General features: G+C 44.7%; 1 protein-coding gene across 3 annotated transcripts in view; it reads right to left on the bottom strand.

Moving 5' to 3' along the window:
• Window positions 1-1,794: 1,794 nt before the first annotated feature.
• The window catches only part of LOC126533600 (uncharacterized), a 53,615-nt gene continuing 33,138 nt past the window's right edge, over window positions 1,795-22,271 (bottom strand). For all 3 annotated transcript variants that reach the window (XM_050180764.3, XM_050180763.3, XM_050180762.2), the window contains exons 11-19: window positions 16,773-16,937; window positions 16,382-16,449; window positions 15,922-16,003; window positions 15,596-15,665; window positions 13,104-13,332; window positions 11,861-11,951; window positions 10,843-10,956; window positions 10,470-10,651; window positions 1,795-2,633 (exon numbers count right to left, since the gene is read on the bottom strand). In XM_050180764.3, coding sequence (XP_050036721.1) covers window positions 2,500-2,633; window positions 10,470-10,651; window positions 10,843-10,956; window positions 11,861-11,951; window positions 13,104-13,332; window positions 15,596-15,665; window positions 15,922-16,003; window positions 16,382-16,449; window positions 16,773-16,937 — 1,135 coding nt within the window. In that variant the 3' untranslated portion in view covers window positions 1,795-2,499. The remainder of the gene's footprint in view (window positions 2,634-10,469; window positions 10,652-10,842; window positions 10,957-11,860; window positions 11,952-13,103; window positions 13,333-15,595; window positions 15,666-15,921; window positions 16,004-16,381; window positions 16,450-16,772; window positions 16,938-22,271) is intronic.

The raw sequence follows: 22,271 nt of genomic DNA, 5'->3' as shown, positions 1-22,271 counted from the left end.
GATGTGATGAAGAGTGGCAGCAGCGGCAAGCGATTTCTTCATGCTGCCTCTCACTTCAACGTGAACTAGACGCGTGTGAACACACCGCACGAGATGTAATCTCCGATCGCATACTTTTGCATCCACCATAGATTACCTCAAGGATAGGACGCACGCAGCCGGAGTAATAGGGGAGACACGCACTAACCTATCCCCACCCCCCCTCCCAGCACGCGCACATCTCCTCCCTTGTGCGCGCAACAAGGCACTGTGCATCAAACCACAATCATTCCGCTCACCCTCACACGCTTTCTCTTGCACCTACAACATGCTTCATGCTGCCTCTCGCTTCAACGTGAACTAGACGCGTGTGAACACACCGCACGAGATGTAATCTCCGATCGCATACTTTTGCATCCACCATAGATTACCTCAAGGATAGGACGCACGCAGCCGGAGTAATAGGGGAGACGCGCACTAACCTATCCCGACCCCCCTCCCAGCATGCGCACATCTCCTCCCTTGTGCGCGCAACAAGGCACTGCGCATCAAACCACAATCATTCCGCTCACCCTCACACGCTTTCTCTCGCACCTACAACATACGGCACCTAGGTACGATCTTATTGCACTTGGACTTCACACGGAACTCATGGCGACACCGACCGCAAAAATTCGCCTGTAGTGTTCATATAATGGCTACCGAAATAAAATAAAAAATGTGTTCATTGAAACGAGCGTCATGGCGATGCGTAAATGTTATACAGTGTTTCCATAAGGTCATGGTGCACTTTTGACGAGTCACAGGAAAGCAACAAAACAAGATATAAATGTGCAATTTTCACCAAACAAAAGGAAAACTTATCAAGTTTCTGTAGTATGATGTGCAAGGGCGTGTGTACACAGGTGACGACGCAGCACCACGGACTGCACAGCAGCACATCAGCCCACGCCAGTCGAGATGTGGACAGTACAAAGGGGAAGTTTAGTGTGTTCTGTGGCTCACTAAATTCAAATCCATGACCAAGGTGCATCATGAATATTGTCGCATGTACAACAAAGCGTCACCATTTAATCATTTAAAACAGAGAATCACTGACATTATTCACTCTGTTACACCAGATGTCCTTAACCGTGTGTGGGATGAACTTGAATATTGTTTAGATGTGTGTAGGACAACATATGGAGGCCTCATCGAACTGCACAGAATAGGTACGAGACTTGGGAGAGTTTTCCTTTTATTTGGTGAAGATTTCACATTTCTATCTTGTTTCCTTGATTTCCTGTGACCAGCCAAAAGTGCACCATGACTTTACGGGCACGCTGTGTGTATCCCACAGCATACAAAAGCAAAACTGGCATGATTAAACAATACTTACACGAATTATGTTCTAGCGCTATCACTTTATTTTTTATTTTCACCTGTTCTTCTGCCTTCAATGATGTCACGAGCTTCTAGTTTGAGTTGCAACTTCAGCTGTTGGGGTGTTCCTGGAATTATGGCTTCTTATCTAAGTATAAAAAAAAGCACATTTAAGATTGCCTCCAAAGTGAACAACTCTCTACAAAGTTATGTTCCAATTAATCTAATGACCACTGCTCTGGGTCAGCTGATTAATTTAATAACCTAGGCAAGCCAATGATGAATTGACAAAAAGCACAGAATACTAACGTTCTAGCCTTGATATTGATGCTGTTGCTGATTATGTGCACATAACTGTTGGAGAGGCGGACACGTCTCCCGGAATATTCATCTCTGAATGCAGTTCCCAGAACTGTGCACAGATCTGGGTTCTTCACTTCAAGAATGGGGACATTTTTCAAAGATAATCAACAGAGTAAAGTTTATTTATAAATACAGCAGGCTTAGCCTACGCACATATAAAACATGGCCACTTGCTGCCGATCACTGTAGCTGCAATGACATTGTTCGGAAGCCATGGCATTATACATGCATCTGTGCCAAGAGCCAAACCCCTCTAAAGTAATTATGTACAAAAGTACAAATACATGTAGAAGACAGCTAAATAATCATGCAAAATGGAATGAAATTGGTATACACGACACTGGGTGTCACACTTGTAAATAGGAAGGCTCTCTGATGCCACGTCATCACTATAAAGTTACGTCGATGTGTCTTGCACAGCAAATTTGAGCAGCTGCAGGCCAGTTAATCAACAGAACTGTAGAATGTTCTGAGCAATCTGATTGGCTAAGAAGAAAACTCGGTTCAAAATGAACCTACATAAGCTGCGCACAAAAGAAACAAAGAAGAAAAAAAAGATTAAGTATTGGCGATGCAATATTGCACAATTATTACAGACTCACTATTGAAATTCAGTCTCTTAAGTCTCGTAAGCAAGCTTGGCTTGCTGGTGATTGCATAATATAGTACTCTCAAAGCCTTGTGCAACACAGAAACACCGCATGCACAATTTAGAAGCAACTGAAGTGCCTCAGCGTACACAGCCCCAATCAAACAGGGAAAGCCACGAGGTTGCATGACGTGCTAAAGCAGCCATTACACTGCGGCCTGTTTCTTTCCGCAAGTGCACGGACAGGTACACGACACATTAGCAGCAGCCATGGCCATGATTTCGAGCTCTTCGAGTTCATCTTCAAACATCATCACCAAAATGTCCTCGACCCTTCTCTCTGAAATGAGAACACAAAGACTTTCTTAATAAAGACTGGATCAGCAAGTTGCCACAATTTAGAAATTTAGTCTTATTTTACCTCTGTCACAGGGAAAATTTTTTTGTCATTCGCATCAAATAACATCTGGAGTTTTAAGTTGATGCTACATGAGAATATTTAATTTCATTCAATAAATAATTGCTGCAGTTTACTCCAAAAAGTGAACCATCGATTGCAATAGCAACACTATTAGACAGCTATACGGAGTAAGGACAGTGGGTAGTTTTATCAATCATATAAGCTTGTAGACATTTGCTCACTAACTCAATAAACAAGCATGGTGTGACGCAGGCACAGGCAAACATGAACATGTCACTCGATAACCACGGACACTCGCTGTCATAGCGTTGGCGGGAGGAAGAGCTGCAACGAATGAATCTGTCCGTTTCATTTTACCGCGAATTAAGTGGTGAGAACACAGCACACACAGGCCATCAGTCCTCGATGCACCTAGACTCTGTGCACACCGCAGATTGTTTTCAAGATAGCATCCACGCAGCGACGCTAAGCGGCCCATACACAGCTGCGGCTGGAGTAGAACGCCCCCCCTCAAACTGCTGGCTTGTGCGACATGGAAGACAGCACGCTTCTTCCCCATCTTCTTCTCTTGCGGGCGCGAGATCAAGCCACCATCCTTCTCGGCTCATTCTCACATGCTTTCACTCCTACCTACAGCACACGGTGCTTGGTCATTAACTTACCATACTAGGACTTTGTACAGAACATCACAGCAAGGGTGTAAATTTGCTTGGTGTGTCCATGTAATTGCTATCGCAATAAAAACTATTAGCAATTAGGCTCCACAGACAGCACATTCGTCGATTTGTGCCAGTTCTGGCCCGTCAGCCATCTTTTTTACGACTTAATGGATTTATAGCAGGCTGGACCTTTGCCTTTATTTTGCGTAGATGGGTACATCGCTCGATTACTTGTGCAAGTTTACCTGACAGAAACGCTTAAAATAACTGCTATATATTAGGGGTGCATGAATACTGAACAGTACATTTTGAAACGAATGTTGAAGCGAATCAAGAGAAAAAGCTGAATATCGAATTCAAGATGACATATCAGAAAATTTTTCACAAACTTAATTGCTTACAAATTTTGGGCAAGAAAGCATGCTGCTGCATATGCTTGGGAGCCTCCTAGCATTGTATAACAAGAATGTAGCAACCTGTCGGTAATTTAGGTACATAGGAATCAACAGAGATGTACAGTATGGTCTACTTTTATTAAAGAGAACACCAAATTAGTATGCCAGCACTGATTGCAGCTCAGCTCTAGCATATAGAGAGCCTGGAAAAATTTATCGATAGAATTTCTGTTGAACAGAATCAAGTGCTCTCCCCCCCCCCCCCCCTCTGAATCTAATTATTTAGCGATGTTCTGTTGCACTGAATTCCAATGAGGTTATCAGTTTAATAGTGACCCTGTGTTTAGCGGCAATTAATCTTTTCTTTATTGCATAAAATGTTTTGCTTTCCAGCTTTTCTCGGAAATACAGAAGGACTATCCCAATTTTACGGTAGGTGTGCCATCGCAAGGCCAATCTGCAGGACAGGCTTAAAAGACTTCACACCACATAACTTGATCATTTTGCCTATAGCCGGCGCTGACAGTAAAGAGCAGGCACCGTCCATGCCGTTTTATTGTCAAGTCTGGCGTGATTTGCCACTGGTTAAGTATTCTGAAATCGGGAAGACCGCGGCAAGTTCACGTGACATGGGGCCGTATTCTGTGACGATCGCTTTGACGATACTATCGCCTTCTCATGACACAGTGCTCTATCAGTTCGTCCGATTTTGCTCAACTAGCCAATCAGTGCGCGCCTGACGGCCGAGGCGACACTACCACCGAAAGTGATTGTCGCAGAATACGTCCCATGCTTTCGCACTTTAAAATATACACTGCTTTTCTCGCTTTACCCTTTGTCCACAGAGCATTATCATTTTGATCGGCCCTGTCAACCTGAAAGAGCCTTGTACCGATAGAAGCAGACTCAGTCAATGCGGCACTGTTCTGCGGAGTGTCGTGTTCGGTCGATATTTGTGCGATCTCCGCATCGGGCCGACGTCAGTGAGCTCTGGCAGTCCCAAAGTCTGCTACCGTGTCAGCCGGGATGCCTGCGGCATACTAAGCAGTCCTTTTGCAGCAAAAACGAAGTGAAACGCTCGTTTGGGTGGCATAGAGCAATAGATATTCGATTCGTGAATCGAATTATTCGAACTATTACTATTCAATCCGGTGATATTCGATATTCGTGCACCCCTACCATATATATATATATATATATATATTGAAAGGGGGTTTATTGCAGCTCGTACGAGGGATCGCAAGTAGCTCTTGATCGCGAGTCCTAGCCGTTCGCATCAGCAGCCCGAGCTCGGGGTCTCGCGCCGCAGCGGTGGCAGTCCGCACAGCGCCACATGCATGTTACCCACTACAATTGCCCCCGCCGCGAAGAGGAGCCATCCTGGCGACCTAAGGTGATGACACGATAAGGGGGTCGTGGTACGGCTTCAGACGACTGACGTGAACCGTCTCGCGGCCACGGCGGCGTTTGTCCGAAGATGGCGTCACCGGTTCCACCACATAATTCACCGGCGATGTACACGCGACGGACCCTGATATTTTGGAGCAAGCTTTGGGCTAAGGCCTGGAGATTGGAAGGGCAGCTGAAGCCAGACGTGAGAGTCCACGGCGAAGGACTGTGTGGGCTGCCCGTTGTCGCGGCGATCTTTGTGGATACCTTGGGTATCCGACGTGAACAAGCGAGCCAGTTGGCGGCACTCTTCAGCATGGCGAGCAACTTCGGAAAGAGGGGTGAATTCAGAGGCATCCGGATGATATGGTAGCATGGTGTCGAGGGTAGTGGATGGTTCACGTCCATAAAGAAGGAAAAATGGGGAGAAGCCTGTGGTAGCCTGAACGGCGGTGTTATACGCGTACGTCACAAAAGGGAGGACATTGTCCCAATTGGAATGATCAGACGCAACATACATGGTGAGCATGTCACCCAGAGTGCGGTTGAACCGTTCCGTGAGACCGTTAGTCTGTGGGTGATACGCCGTAGTGGTGCGGTGAATAGTGCGGCAAGCGGCGAGTAGCTCATTAATAACTTCGGACAAGAAGACACGGCCTCGGTCGCTGAGCAGTTCTCGCGGTGCGCCATGCCGTAAGATGAAATGCCGTAACATGAATGCGGCGACGTCGCGAGCAGCAGCCGAAGCAAGTGCAGCGGTTTCGGCATATCTTGTGAGGTGGTCTACTGCAACAATTATCCAACGATTTCCTTTAGCAGTGGATGGAAGAGGCCCATAGAGGTCAATGCCAATCCGATCAAAAGGACGTGCAGGACACGGCAAAGGTTGCAGAGGGCCAGTCGTATGAGGAGATGTCTTGCGTCGCTGACAGGCTACACATGACCGAATGTATTTGCGGACATAAGAATACATGCCGCGCCAGTAGTAGCGCTGACGGAGCCGCTCGTAGGTTTTCAGGACGCCAGCATGAGCTTGTTGGGGGTCGGCGTGGAAATACGTGCATATGTCGGAGCGCAAATGGCGAGGGATGACTAGCAGCCATTTGCGACCATCCGGCTGATAGTTTCGGCGGTACAAGATGGCGTCCCGTAGCACGAAATGGGTGGCTTGGCGACGAAGGGCTCGAGGGCATGTAGCCTTTGAAGAACTGTGAAGAATGTCAATGAGAGACACAATCCACGGGTCTTTCCTTTGTTCAGACGGCATGTCAGTAACAGCAAGTGTAGCAACCGGGCACTCTACGGGTGAGGGTGGCGTTTCGTCGGATCTCATGGGTGATCGGGAGAGTGCATCGGCATCAGAATGTTGGCGCCCGGATCGATAGATGACGCGAATGTCAAATTCTTGGAGCCGAAGAGCCCAACGTCCAAGACGGCCTGACGGGTCTTTCAGTGACGCAAGCCAGCAGAGCGCGTGGTGGTCTGTCACAACATCGAACGGATGGCCATACAAGTAAGGGCGAAATTTGTTTAACGCCCAAACTATAGCCAAACATTCTTTTTCTGTGACAGAATAATTGGTTTCTGCCTTCGTGAGGGCACGACTCGCATATGCAACCACATATTCCGGAAAGCCAGGCTTGCGTTGTGCAAGGACGGCTCCAAGACCAACGCCACTGGCGTCTGTATGAACTTCGGTCGGTGCAGTCGGGTCATAGTGGCGTAGAACAGGTGGTGAGGTAAGCAGACGACGCAAAGTGGTGAAGGCTTGGTCACATGCCGGAGTCCAATCGCGAAGGTCACCTGGGCCAGCCAGGAGCTTCGTCAGAGGAGCGATGATGCAGGCAAAATTGCGTACAAAGCGTCGAAAATACGAGCAAAGGCCGATAAAACTTCGGAGCTCTTTCAGTGTAGTCGGCCGCGGAAATTCTGCGACAGCACGAAGTTTGTCAGGGTCGGGAAGGACGCCGTCTTTGGAAACGACATGGCCAAGTATGGTCAGCTGTCGGGCGCCGAAGCGGCACTTTTTCAAGTTAAGTTGAAGGCCGGCGGTGGAAAGACAAGTAAGGACCTCGCGTAGACGAGAGAGGTGAGTGGTGAAATCAGGGGAGAAAACTACCACATCGTCTAAATAACACAGGCACGTCTTCCATTTGAGGCCTCGCAGAATATTGTCCATCATTCTTTCGAATGTCGCGGGCGCATTGCAGAGGCCGAATGGCATTACTGTAAACTCATACAGGCCATCAGGCGTAATGAAAGCTGTTTTCGGGCGGTCGGATTCATCCACTGGCACTTGCCAATAGCCCGATCGCAAGTCCAAAGAAGAAAAGAATTCAGCACCATGTAGACAATCCAGGGCGTCATCTATGCGCGGTAGAGGATAGACATCTTTTCGTGTAATCTTGTTGAGGCGACGATAGTCCACACAGAAACGAATCGAGCCATTTTTTTTCTTAACGAGTACTACGGGCGATGACCAAGGGCTGCACGATGGCTTGATAACACCACGGTCAAGCATGTCTTCAACTTGCTCGGTGATGACACGACGCTCGGTGGATGACACGCGGTACGGACGCTGGCGTAATGGTGCGTGATGTCCCGTATCAATGTGGTGAGAGACGGTACTTGTGCGGCCTAACGATGCTTGGTTCCAGTCAAAAGACGCGTGAAACTCATTTAAAAGAGTAATTAGCCGCTCACGTTGTGTCGGCTCGAGGTCATCGGCAATGGAGCGACAAAAAACATCCGGTGGGACTCGGTTAGATGGCACATGGGGCGTCAGTGCTGTTACGTTGGCAGTATCGACGTCGTCGGCTATGGGGAAATGCACAATAGCGTCAGCGTCCACAGACTCGATGGTACCAATAGTCTCGCCACAGTGCAAAGCCAAAGTGTACGAATTTGGGTTAGAAATCAGTATTTCTGCAGCACCATGGTGAACCGTGAGGAGGGCGAAAGGCAACAATATAGGCTGGCGGCGAATGAAGACGGCAGCGGGTGTAAACATGACCGTCGCTTCGGCAAGCGATGCACATGAAAGAGGGACAAATACAGCACTGTGAGGAGGAAGGTCAGTATCTGAAGCTACACAGATCCTGCTAAGATCGTGAACTAGAAAGTCGCGAGATGGCAAATCGCACAGAACGGAGAACTGAACCTCAGCACGTGCACAGTCGATGACGGCATGATGGCGCGACAGAAAATCCCAACCGAGTATGACATCGTGGGAGCAACAAGTTAACACAAAGAAATCAATGGAATACAAAATGTCTCGAATCAGCACTCTGGCAGTGCACATAGCGACTGGCTGTACTTGTTGCGCACTGGCTGTTCTAAGCAATGGAATCGAAGGCTTCATGGTCACTTTCCGCAATGCACGACAAAGCTTCTCGCTAATCACGGACACAGCAGCACCTGTATCGACGAGCGCAAGGGATTTGATGCCATCAACGCACACTTCAATAACGTTAGCGGGGGAAAAACGAGGACTTTGATGTTCCGACGATGACGCAGTTCGTGCCTCAGGAACTGCGGAAATCAGTTTTCCGCCTCAGCAGTACTGGCACTGGGTCTACGACGCATGGGTGAGAGTGAGCGCCGACGAGGGGAAGGCGAGCGACGAGTGCCGTAGAGCTGTGACTGCGGTGCCGGTATGTCATCAGCAGCGTAGACTTCTGGTGGTGGTCGTGAAGGCATACGGAAAGGTCGGAAGTCGGAGCTGGGTCGTCGCGGGGTACCCACGAAGGCCGGCATGCGCCGGCGGCAGAAGCGCACTACATGACCCGGGGTACCGCAGGCATAGCATATTGGGCGGTTGTCAGCAGTGCGCCAAGGATTTGGACCCTGCTGCTGTGCACTGAAAAAGGGATCCGCCGGCTGGCGAGGCGAAGGCGGAGGAGAGAACACCGGCGGGCGAGGCGCTGAAGGCGGAGGAGAGAACCCCTGTAGACGAGGCGCCCGCGCAACGGCTTCAGCATACGTCAGAGGAGCGGCCACGTGAGCCGGCTGACACGGAGGTGGAAGAGCTTCGGTCACTTGCTCTTGAATTATCTGTCGGAGCGCTGGAGCCAAACATTGAGAAGGCTTCTCCGTGGTCGGCAAAATCGAGAGCTGTCGTGCGACCTCCTCGCGCACAAATTCTTTTATTTGCGTCAGCAAAGTTGTGTGGTTGTCGCCAATAATTAATGCTGCTAGCGAATCTTCCGTAGGCGGTGGGCGCCGAGCTAAGATGCGTTGTTTCCGTAGCTCGTCAAAACTTTGGCACAAATTGATAACTTCGGCCACGGTGCGCGGATCCTTCGCTAACAACATCTGAAAGGCGTCCTCATCAATGCCTTTCATAATGTGTTTTATCTTGTCCTGTTCTGACATTGACGGATTCACGCGCTTACACAGGTCAATGACATCTTCGATGTAACTTGTGAAAGTTTCACCGTGATGTTGCGCACGCCCCCGTAAGCGTTGTTCTGCGCGAAGCTTGCGCACAGCGGGGCGCCCGAACACTTCAGCGAAACTTGTTTTGAATGTGCTCCATGTTGCGAAATCGTGTTCGTGGTTTCGGAACCAGAGGTTCGCGACGCCGGTTAAGTAAAACAACACGTTGTGCAACTTGGTGACGTCGTCCCACTTGTTATGTTGGCTCACCCGTTCGTAAGATGACAACCAATCCTCCACGTCATGATCATCGGTGCCGCTAAAGATGGCAGGATCACGCTGGCGCAACACACCGGAAACGATGACCGCCGGAGGCTGTGGTGCATGTTCCTGGGTGGTTTCGTCAGGCATGGTCGCAGCAGTCGGTAGCGTCCGGCTTCGGAGTTCCAGTTTCCGAGGTCGACCCCGCAGCTCCACCAAATGAAAGGGGGTTTATTGCAGCTCGTACGAGGGATCGCAAGTAGCTCTTGATCGCGAGTCCTAGCCGTTCGCATCAGCAGCCCGAGCTCGGGGTCTCGCGCCGCAGCGGTGGCAGTCCGCACAGCGCCACATGCATGTTACCCACTACAATATATATATATATCTGAAACCACGAAAAGACACCTTTTTAGAAAGTTTTGAACATGAACTGTTTACATATGTTGTGTCTATTATTCACTGACACACCATCACCACATTATGTGAATTATATTTTACCATGTAGCGCCGTGAGAAACGAATGTGATTTGAAGTATCTAATGTCATTAGCTATGAATAACAAATTTTCCCCTGTGACAGGGGTATCAGTCACAGACATTTGGTCAAGACAGTGATAAACCATAAAAGAAAAAAAAAACATGCTGCATGTTGACCTAAGACCAAGTAAGTTGGCTTACTCTTCATGATGTGAAACCTGCTTTTCACACTATCGGACATGTCAGGAACATTTGGATTTCTCGCAGTGTCTGGCTTGTCCAAGCTGTCCTCTAGAACGTTGTGGTCAGAGTCGACGTACATCCCAGGAAACTCGGACTTGCCATCGCCGCTTTCGTCTTTGGAGTGTTTCTTCCGTGGTTGCCTAAAGGAAACGGGGTGTACAAGTGGGTGAGTTGACTCTGATCACCATCAGCATCAGACTGCTTTATGTTGACTGCAGGACAAAGGCAGCATCCCCAATTATCCAGTTACAGCACTTAATAGTACACTTTGAAGCTGTTCCATTTGCAATGAGCAGAGCAGTGCAATCATAGATTGTTGAAGTTAGCTTACTTTCCATACTTGAGCCCCATCTCTCCAATCTTGGTTTCCACAGCACTTTCAAGCTTGGTCTTGTCAATTGTGTACTCCAGGAGGAAAGCTTCCAGCACAAATGCTGTGAAGATGCTAAACAGATGCCAGAAGAAAAGTACAGCTGCACTGAAGTGAGGAACAAACACTAACTTCTGCGCACACAGTGAATAAATTCAAGGAATTCAAGTATGAAGTAGGCCACGTGCAAATGTAAGCAAGTTTAGCCTTCAAACATAGTTGCTCATTGACTTGAAGCTATGCCTTGCTGCACTCCTTGTTGACTTGATATGCCGTGCATAAACGGCAGACAGCAGCAGCAAATTTAGTAATCAGTGAATGTACGAAACAAGATCATTCCTGGTGCTTTGCCTTGAGTAAGAAATAGCGACACACTGCTTTTACAGAAATATGAATCTTGTGCACGTCATTCATGTGGTATATATGAGAATATTTTTTACTTCGTTTTCTACGATTTCTTAAACAATGGTGAGTGTTAACCACCACATCGCTGCATTTTGCCACAGGTTCTGTGGTCGTACGTCTCAAAACTCATGCTAAGCACGAGACTTCTGCTAAATTACGGCACAGCTTCGGTTCTACAATTGTAACGCATGCACTCAATTTAATAATTATCAAGTTAATTAGTACAACGTCGTTAATTTGCCTACATCACGCTGCTATTTTTGGTGCAAGTACATAGCCACCTCTCCAAGCAATCCAGCTCATTGCGCTAAGGTGTTGCTTTGCACCACAGGAGAGTCTTAATAAGTCTGTTACTGCAAACGAAAATATATATATATATATATATATATATATATATATATATATATATATATATATATATATACCCCCTAGTGCATGTTTCTGCACACACACATATGCAGGGACATGTTACATATGCAAAAATGCTACAGTGTACCTGCCACATAACTGAGCTTGTAAAATGAACTTAATGAGGGTAATGTTCAAGTAAGGAAGCAAAAAAATTGACACTAACTTCAACACGATGACGACACAAGACAGGTGGAACAGCAGGAAATACAGCCGGGCAGCCTTGCTCGTGACGTGAACGAATCCCTCAGTCAAGAGTGTGGATGTTAAGAACAAACTTTTCATTTTTGTATGTTGGTGGCACTCCATGAAAAATTGACGAGATCACTCACACACAAGCTCTTAGAACCATTTATCATGCAATATATAGCACAAATATATCCCCCTTCAGGCCTGAATTTTATCAGCTAACAAAAAATTTTTCCCCATGTTTCTAACATCTTCAGAAATATGAGAAGCGCATGGCTGCAACACAGAATTGGAATTTTCTATTCTTCAGCAAGTTTTGTCAAGTTTACGGAATCAGGACTTTCAGACTGTCTATCTTCTCACTTTCTACTAAAAACAAAGCACTATACTGGCATTATTTTCTGAACCTTGTAGACTACACCCACCAAGGAAATGCTGAATTTCGACATGACCTATGCTGATGTCAAAAGGTCACTTTCAATCGAGACTGAGCCCAATATGGATCAAAATTCTCTACCGCGATTGGCTCCATTTTGTGCAAAGGGACCTATCGCAACAAAAAATTTTATTCTGATCGAGCTCGATCGCGATTCAAAGTGTGTCGTGTGATGCCATATTATGCATGCAGCCTTTAGCTGAGAACGGTTGGCTACATTTTCTCGCTTGAAGATGGTAGTGCATAACTCGGCTCCCAGTTGCACATACTGAATTCAATTAAATTGTGTTTTTGCGTCATGCGTGACCCACAAACATTTGCTCCTGACTGTACAGTGCAGTTGAACCTTTTTATAGCAAAGTCACGTTTATAGCAAATGAGTTTTGCTAAATTTCATATTCATTATAAAAGAATGAACGAAAGGGCACCAGAAATCCTCATATTCATGACAGATCACCTTTAGGGAGACCTTTGAGGGTGTTTTGGCTTTGTGCTACTGGCTCCCTGCTGACTATGAGCACTGCGAAAGCAAGGGTGCTGCACCATAACAGATATCGTGTCGGATGTTCCGCTCCTGGTTTCATTATATCAGTAGAATACTGGTTGAAATAAATCATGGCTAACGAAATCTTAGATTCACTTTATTATATATCACTTGTTATATCTGTGCTTGTCATATTGAGATTCGACTGTATTTCCAGGGCCCATTTACATTTCAGTTTCTTCAACTATTGCTCCTTAGCAAGCCTTGACTAACATAGTCAAGAAAAAAAAAAAAGGATATTGTGCCACTGATTGACGACCATCAGCTCAAAGAGGACGACGAAGGAGCTGAAGATGTTGTTGAAGTTGTTCTTGCAGTAGCCCGTCGCGTAAAAGGCAGAGTGCTTCAGTTTGGTATTGCCACAGTACAGCTCTGTCTCCATAGAATGCGTTCCGTTGAAGCCGCCGTAGAACGAAATTTTGTCTCGATAAAGCTCCATGCCAATCACAGCGTACACATAATAGACAGCCTGCAAAAAAAGAAAATAGAGAAGAATTTAAGGGGGACATCAGACAATCCAGAAAAGCTCGTTCGATAAAAGTTTCGAGATTAATCTCCGGACTGATATCTGTCACCTTCTACACAGTGTCCCGTCTAACACTGACCAAGTTTGTAGCAAAGCCGGGACCATGTGTGTACACAAAGCCATCTATGCAATAGTAGCAGCTACCTTGAGAAGATAACCAGTACTTTTGCTGGTGTCCTAATTAGTTAGAGGCAGAGAGAGGTCATCAATGCACGACACTTTCCTTCTACAATGCTGTGCTGGACGCTCTCTACATTTAATAATAATTTTACTTGTGGGGTTTTACGTGCCAAAACCACTTTCCGGTTATGAGGCATGCCGTAGTGGAGGACTCCGGAAATTTCGACCACCTGGGGTTTTTTAACGTGCACCTAAATCCAAGTACACGGGTGTTTTCGCATTTCGCCCCCATCGAAATGCGGCCGCCGTGGCCGGGATTCGATCCCGCGACCTCGTGCTCAGCAGCCTAACACCATAGCCACTGAGCAACCACGGCGGGTGCTCTCTCTACATTTCTGCACTTTAAAAATATAGATCCCTTACAAAAGTTATGAACCCTACCATGTTCCTTATATGGACAGAGCAAGAAACAAACACACATACAAACATTCCATCCTCTCTTCGCATTGAGTACTTTATGCTAAGGTTTAAAATCTCAGATTCCCAACTCACACAGACTGCCAACCTTGTGTGTATGCATGTAACTGGCACATGGCTCACAGAATAGAGGCAAGGGTAGAAGCTGCCCCTGTGGTTCTGCCACAATGTGGCGCAGTCAAATTCCACACATGCAAGGAACCAAACTAAAAGCTATGAAGATGCAGAAGACACTAACGCTCATTATTTAAGGTAACTGCGAAGAGCTACTAAGATCAGAAATTCTTTTGGCCTTGAAACCCAACAGCCTCCTTTTCAATTCATGAAATGGAAGGGCAGGCACACAAAACACAGACAAAAAGAATGCTGCCTTTTTGTGCCATGAATCCCCATAGACTTGCTATTTTTGGTCTTTCAGAACCTTTGGTCTTTCAGAACCTCTCTCACCTCAACAGCTCAAAAATTCAAATGCAGCAACGAAAAATAATAATGGTACGAATAAATAAACCTATCTCATATGTTCAAAGCTTATCAAGAAACCAACTAATAATAATTTCACAGAAGCATTTGCAGTGTGACCTTATGCATTTTTTGTAGTAGCTCCTTGACAATGACTATGGTGATGCAGCCATACTAAAAATATTAAAAAAGAAGTTTAACTGGTGGAAGAACAGATGGCACTATAGTTGGCTCTGGACCTTTGGCATTCACTCATAAAAATCAACACACAATCCAACTGCGCCACTGGCCTGTTAACAAATTAAAGTGCAAAGCACCCTCTTACAGACTAGCATTCATGATGTGTGCCAAAGTATGCCAGATGATGTTAACCCTTTACGCCAGCTGTTGCAACGTTGAAACATACCGAACAAGCAAAGACTATGCCCTGGGAGTATGTTTTCTGGCTCAAGTGCTGGTTGCTGAGCATTTGTGACAATTTTCAAGCGCTGACATAGGGTGCCATCTTGGAACAACAGCGGGAGTCTGGCAACCGCTGTTTTCAACCGCAATTGACGATATGCCTCACATGTCCAACATTAAATATTTGCTACAGATTTTGTGAACATAAAGAAAGTCAGTTCATGCTTGCAAAAGTATTGTTGACATTCCAGAGATTACGATGGGTGTTTTAGTGAGCTTGCAACTGCAGTTAATTTTAGCACGATCGCTTTGGCTAGAGTATGTCGTGAATTTGCGCCATGTGGAATTTTCGGCACTCAATGGCTGTAGGAACATGTCCAAAAACCAGAGAAAAGTGCCTTGTTGTTCAGCAGGGAACGGATGTTAGGTCCTTCTACAGTAGAAAGAAGCTATCGAATGCCTTTTTCTAGACGATATGAGTGACAACCTCTGTCTAAGAGGAAGAGAAGTCGTGCAAAGTCAATGCCTACGCCCAGTGGCATAGCCAGAAATTCCTTGTCGGGAGTGAGGGGCATGCACTTGGCAGGGATAGAGGGGCGAGGGAGGCAGGCATTGTCACACATGTTGTACCAGGCAACCCTGGTAGACAAAGATTTCAGGAGTAGAGGGTTTGGAGGTAGGGGTCTAAACTATTAGCAATTAGGCTCAACACGGACAAACAAAGTGCACAATTCAGAGGAATACTCACAAACAAAACGCCGCCAAATGTCAGTATCGATGGCCCAAGGTTTGTGATGGTGTTTATAATTCCACGAAACCTGAAGGTACAACATTGCAAGTAATTAGAAGTTCCATTTTCATTAAAGCATCAAAGCAGCGTAAGCGCATTTGAAGATGACGTTTACTTTGACAAACTGCAGACAAAACAGACCTTGGCATAAACATGATCGGGGTTATGCAACCAATAAGACTTTCCAATAATGTGCTTTCCAAGAAAATTGCTTCCTTGGCAAACATGCATGCGATTGACATCATGCTAATTGAACGGTACTGCCATAACATCTTTCTGCCTACTTTTTGAAGTTGCGGATCAGCTTTACAAGTCGCAGGACTCGCAAGACCAACAGAATGTCAAGAGTCAATGTCCTGCTGTTGCCTACAAAAGAAAAAAAAAAAAACATTGGTAAGGGCACATTCAATGAGAGCACTGAGGAATGCAGTGCTAACGTTTTTCAGCCGCACTAATTTATATATTAAATTTTGCAGCAGATAGCATAATTCTACTTCTGCAGTTTCGTTATCTAAAGAGGATGGCATTACTTGAAAGAAATCACAATGTTCAATTATCTAATCAACATTTTACAAGCAAACTTTATGGTTGTTCCTTTAGCACATATGTTTAAATTGCTTAAATGAAGGCAGTGAGTGCCCTGGGTGCATTTACTTGGAGTGTTAGCAATTCTCTTACTACTACATCACAAAGGAATATGTCCCAGAAACATCGCACTTGGCTGCTAAAGAATATATGACTCACTTGATGCTCCAATGGCTACTTCGTATAATGTTCCAATCACTGCGGAGCCAATGATGACAAAGTCAAACCTGTTAAAAAAAATTGTAAAGGGCCAACTGCAACTTGCAATAGGTGTAGAAGTTACAAGAAAAAAATCTAACTTAGTGCAATCCACAGTTTAATCCTCTATATGTGACGATATGCAGCACATGTACGCATTAATTCTGCTTTCAGGTGTGGCTTCACAGTAATATGTAATGCCGTCACGCCACCCATGAAGGCAGAACTCATGAGAAACTCTCCTCTAGGTACTTCAATTCCTTAAATTTTTTTCTGCAAGGCCGACATGCACGGGAGTATGGTACATGGTGGCCCAGTTTCCAAGAATAGGTTTCGTATTTGAGTTACTCACACATTCCATGCTTGCTTCATGAAGTCGATAAATCCAAAAGCGTAAATTTTGAGCAAAATCTCAACACTGAAGACTGTGAGAAAGAACCACTCCGCTTCGTATACATCCAGTCCGATGACTATGGCATTGACTAGAATCAGCAGGTCAAAGAGGTATCTGAAGAAACTGTAGAGAAAAAGGAAGTTTGATGGTTATATATGTGACACAGCCAACCCCTTATGTAACACCCCCCGTTATGGGGTCTTTAAGGAATAAAAATAAAAAAAAAATATGAAAAATGAAAAGTTAAATCATTACTGTCACTCACAGTGCACAGACAGCACAATAAGCGAGCCCCGAAAAAGAGCTTTGGTTTAATTTTAAGAATTGGGCATCGAATCGTACTTTATACACAACCAAACATAGGCTTCCATAAACAACAGTCTCTGACCTGAACGATCAGCCTAACAAAAAACCGAACAGCTACTTTGTCTGACGTTTGTGACAAGCAGGTTTCTGCAGCTCTTGTTGGCTTGCATTTGTTAGTTCTGCAAGATGTTACAGTTCAGTTATTAAACTCTGGGTTGCATGAGCTAAAAACCAGGATCTGATCACGAGGTACCCCATAGTGCCTCATGCCGTAGTGCCATGGTGGAGGGGGACTCGGGATTGATTTTGACCACCTGGGTTCTGAAATCCATGCGGTGTACCTAAATCTAAGTGTACAAGGGTGCTTGCATTTCGCCCGTATTAAAACGTGGCTGCTGTCCCAGTGATCGAACCCTGACCTCAAGCTCGGCAGCACGATGCCATAACTACTGGGCTACTGCAGCAGGTAGACTGTCAGTCAAGTGACCGAGTCAAAGAGAGCTTTAACGCAGATGCTTGGCAGAAAAATGTTAAACTTCTTCCTTCTGAATGAAACGTTTACTTTAGTCACTGATAGCCAGACAATTTTCCATTTAGATATGCAAACTTTGTTAAAAGGGCAGCTTAATTGTTCTAATTCGCTAACCTTGTCACTAAATCTAATATTCTGCCTCTCTTTCATCCCTTGGCACTTTTGGCACATGTCCTGTTTCTCTGATAGACCATCTCAGAATGCTCTAATTCCTGTGAGTACCATATCATGGTACTCTAGTAGGCACTCATGGTACAGTAGATGGCACGCAGCTTGAGTACCACCCACCTGTTTGATCCATAACCTATATGCTGTCTCCCTGTCTCTTAAAGTGATGGCTGTCACTTTCCATTCTGTAGCTCTGCTAGCTGTTCATAACTACGTTTCAGCTTTCTCTATTCGCTCCCAAATTTCAGTCCCAGATGTCAATACTCACAGCTGAGAGCTAAAGTATGTATTGCTTTCAACTGTGCATTCTTTACTTTATAATGGGAGAGCGTGTTCATGAAAGTAAGCAAAGCTAGACTGCATAGTAAGAATTATTTGACAAAGGAATTTTCATGGGAGTATGGATTTTCATTATAACATCACGCTTATTAATAAAAAAATTAAATTATGGAGTTTTTACATGCCAAAAACACAATCTGATTATGAGGCATGCAGTAGTGGGAGACTTCAAATTAATTTTGATCACCTGGGGTTCTTTAACATGCACCTGAATCCAAGTACATGGATGTCTTTGCATTTTGCCCCCATCTAAATGGGGCCATCATGGCTGGGATTTGATCTTACGACCTCATGCTTAGCCGCGCAAAACCAAAGCCACTAAGCAACCATAGCGGTTGCAGTTCTTAATCGAAGGCGCTCCCAAGTTCAAAGCTGTCAAAGCAAAAGAGCGCTATGGGAGAAGAATTATTACATTTAGCCAGGAGAGGCATTCACAGTCATTCACTTTTAGCAACACAGTCCCTTTCGTGAGACCTTATGTGGCTAGAACCAGAAGCATCAGCGCTTCTGTCACAGCGCCGAGCAAGCTGCTTTAGCAAAGTGGCAAGAGTGCCGTCACCTGTAAACACCAACGTGTCCTGTGCTAGTGACACAATATCTTGCCAAAGCAGTTGTACCTGCAAAAGTGAACAACCATGGATACCTTCCCAGAGTGCCACGCATGCTGTAGTGGTTTAGCATTTCATAAAACACTTGTGCTATGGCTCCAAGATGCTGTTTGTCAGATAAGCTTCGCAGAAGTCTGTAATCAGCATGCCCTAAAGATATGCTCTATATTTGCGACATCTACCACGGTAAAAGCAGGCTGTGCAAAATCCCACGCATGCTCAAGTAACGATTGGAAGAAAGATCACAGGCAGCAGCCTAAGCATGCAGTTCGATGCTGCATCAAACACATACGTGTCTATCACCGTGCAGTTCTTTTCCCTGCAGAGATTTGAATCCCACCCGTCAGCTCCTGCTCGGTGGTTTTCTCTAATGATTCCTAAATAAACGATTCAGAAGACTGCTGCTACTTGATGCAGGGCAAACAATTTTAATGCACGTTACTCAAATCTCACTGCTGCTTATCGTATCAAACCACCAGTGGCACACTCTCTGCTAGATCTAGTTAATTTTGGCTCACTTAGCCTCGAAAATTACGTGTTAGCAGCTAATGAACATTTCTGTGGGTTTCATAAACTTCTTCTCAAAGCATGCTTACGCATTGATGTGAGAATTCAGCAAATTTCAAATTTTGTTTCAAAGGAGCCTCCAGCTTCAGCAGAATGCCCATGCTGATTTGATGTGCCTGCCTCTAATAACAGATGATGTGATGAAATTATTGTTAACACAAGTGAGCTAGAACATGTGTATCAGGGCATCAAAAACTTTTTATTTGGAGGAGACAACAAACTCCTCCTCATCGACTAAAAAAAGAAATGTTAGATTTGTCTTTCCCGCATTTGAAGGATCACTGGAACAGTTCATGTTTGCAGTTTTTAAAAATGCTTGTTTGCTGTGCTCGGATCTCCTACTTTGCTGTAATTCATCAGAGCGAAATTTTATTGGAATGGCCAAGATTGTCAACAGACGTAAGTGCATCTGAATGCCGCTTTAGCGAAGTCCTTGCAAGAATAGCTAACAACATTGCACACCACAGTGCAGCATAATCGGGCTAAGAGAAGTGTAGGCAACCCTGCTACACTACGCACTTCTACAATGCAGCATATCACCTGTACACAACCTCATGCAATGTCTCCATGCACTACTGCACTAGGTCCACCAATATCTTTCTCTCCATCAACAAATATTACCGTCTGCCCCATTTGCGTTCCCAGATGGGCTGCACCTTCCTGTAACTAAACATTTACTGCAGTCAGTGGCAATTCTCCTTGCTTTCCTGCTTCTCAATGTCTCTCACAGTGTTTCTAATGAGAAAGATTCCCAATGTTCCTCTTTTTTTTCTCCTCTGTCTCATCCACTTTTCCCACTAGTAGTTGCAATTGTTTAAGCTAAGAGACTTGTGAGAAAGCATCAGCTGGCTTTGCATAATGTAAGGCAACATAAAGATTTCTTAGCAATGTCTTTAGTAAAGAGCACTTGCTAATATTCTATGCCTACAGCTCATCGAATTTGGCCATGCTGCTTGAACCCACAGGCTTGTACACTAAGCATTCTTGCTTTCTAAATGAACGGATTTATCGCATGCATTCATATTTTAACTAAACCAGCAAAATGGATTGTGCATGCCGCTAACGAGTCCAAAATGTTTAAACTAATGCATTTCTCACGATAGCATGCAAACTTAAGTGCGACCAGCACTACTGGAGTTCTGAAGACAGAAGAACTTCGCTACGAGCGGTGAGCAATTCATTTTCACATTATGCATCATGATTAATGATGTGCCTGGCACACTCAAACGCTTTCATAATAAAGTAAGGCAAGGAAACCCAATAACTTCATATTTTCTCTCCTAACCATACAGATTATAAAAACTTCACATGTACATTTCTTATAATCAATCAATCAATCAATCAATCAATCAATCAATCAATCAATCAATCAATCAATCAATCAATCAATCAATCAATCAATCAATCAATCAATCAATCTTCATCTACTGCAATAAACAGACAGGGGAGCAGTGGATAAAAGCTGCTATTTGGCAGCTTGATGAAGCCGCAGCCCCAATCACAAGGGTTCATACCTAACCACACAAAGACAAAACAACAGATCATGTGAAAATAAAGGTAACAAATATGATAACAATGGTCAAGAATTTCTATGTTATTAAATTATGGTGTCACAGCTCCAAATTTCAAGTGTCTTGCTTGAAGCACAGGTAAGAAAGTCATAATTTGCAGATTCACAATCTTTCAAATGACGTGGCAGCATATAGCATAAGTGTTGCATCCTGAATTTAAACATTCAGTCACTATTTTCTATGATTCGCCTCTCCATGTCTGATAACATTGCTCCTTCTTTTTTTATTCTAAGCAAGAAATCGTTGACAGATACTTCATATTTTCTTTAATTTCAAGCTTCAACCACGGACTTAATCGACAGCAGTTCAACTGGTCGATCATAATGACATGGGAATTGATAAAGAAATCAGCACTTCGTGTCCCAAAAGGGGCATAATGAGCCCACCGAATAAACCATTCTTGTATTACAGTTAAACCTCAATACAACAAAGTCTGTAAAATCGGCAGTCTGCTTTGTTATATTGAAATATTTCCTTTCGCTCGTGTGGAAAGACGGCACTCATCAAGTCACCATTCTTGGCTCATCCTCATCCACCCTCACTCACACCTAAAACATACAGCGTGCGGGGCACAATAAGATCTAATCGGACTGACTTTAATGCTGCTCCGCTTTCGTGGTTGCTCTTGGTTGCATGATTTGAGGAGTGTGTTCGCAAGCTGCCGCATGTAATTAAGCCATTTGACTATTTTCATCTGCAGAATTTTCCGTTTATTGTTTCATATTCATCTACGAAAGCAGTGAAATTTCATTATAATGAAATCATGTATCAGCATACTTTGTTACATCAAAGTTCGCAATGCACGGTATTCTTCTATCGACAAGTTATACAAATTTAAATACTTTGTTATATCACAAATTTCATTATAGTATTGAAGTTCATTATATCGAGGTTTAACTGTATATTCACTTATATGTGGGGCTCATAATAACCGTATAAACCGCACAGAAATCATAGACAACTAGTGTCACATTTATCAAGGAATCACGTTTATTGCCCTCCCTTCAAAATCGAAGACCAACAACACATATTTTTATATGCTTTGTCACAGTAAATCCCTGTTATACAAATCTCACATTAATGCTGCTGTGTTTTTCAGAGTTCAGATCACCCATCACAACTCTTCCCCCACACACCAAAGTGCATCGTCAGTCACCCCTTCTTTTGGCAATACTATATACCCATATATCAATGGAATAGACTATCAAAGGATATCATACTTGTTATTGATCATGATGTATTTGTTCATGAGTGAAAGCTCTTCCAAAATAAATTATTTCCGAGTCACCCGCCACAGTGGCTTAGCAGTTACACCACACTGCTGACCATTAGGTCAAGGGTTCCATCCCCAAACATGGTGGCTACA

Source organism: Dermacentor andersoni, chromosome 7, assembly GCF_023375885.2.
Source record: "Dermacentor andersoni chromosome 7, qqDerAnde1_hic_scaffold, whole genome shotgun sequence".
Classification (NCBI taxonomy): domain Eukaryota; kingdom Metazoa; phylum Arthropoda; class Arachnida; order Ixodida; family Ixodidae; genus Dermacentor; species Dermacentor andersoni.
The sequence above is the reverse complement of the archived record's forward strand: the minus strand, read 5'-3'. Positions and strand labels throughout refer to the sequence as shown.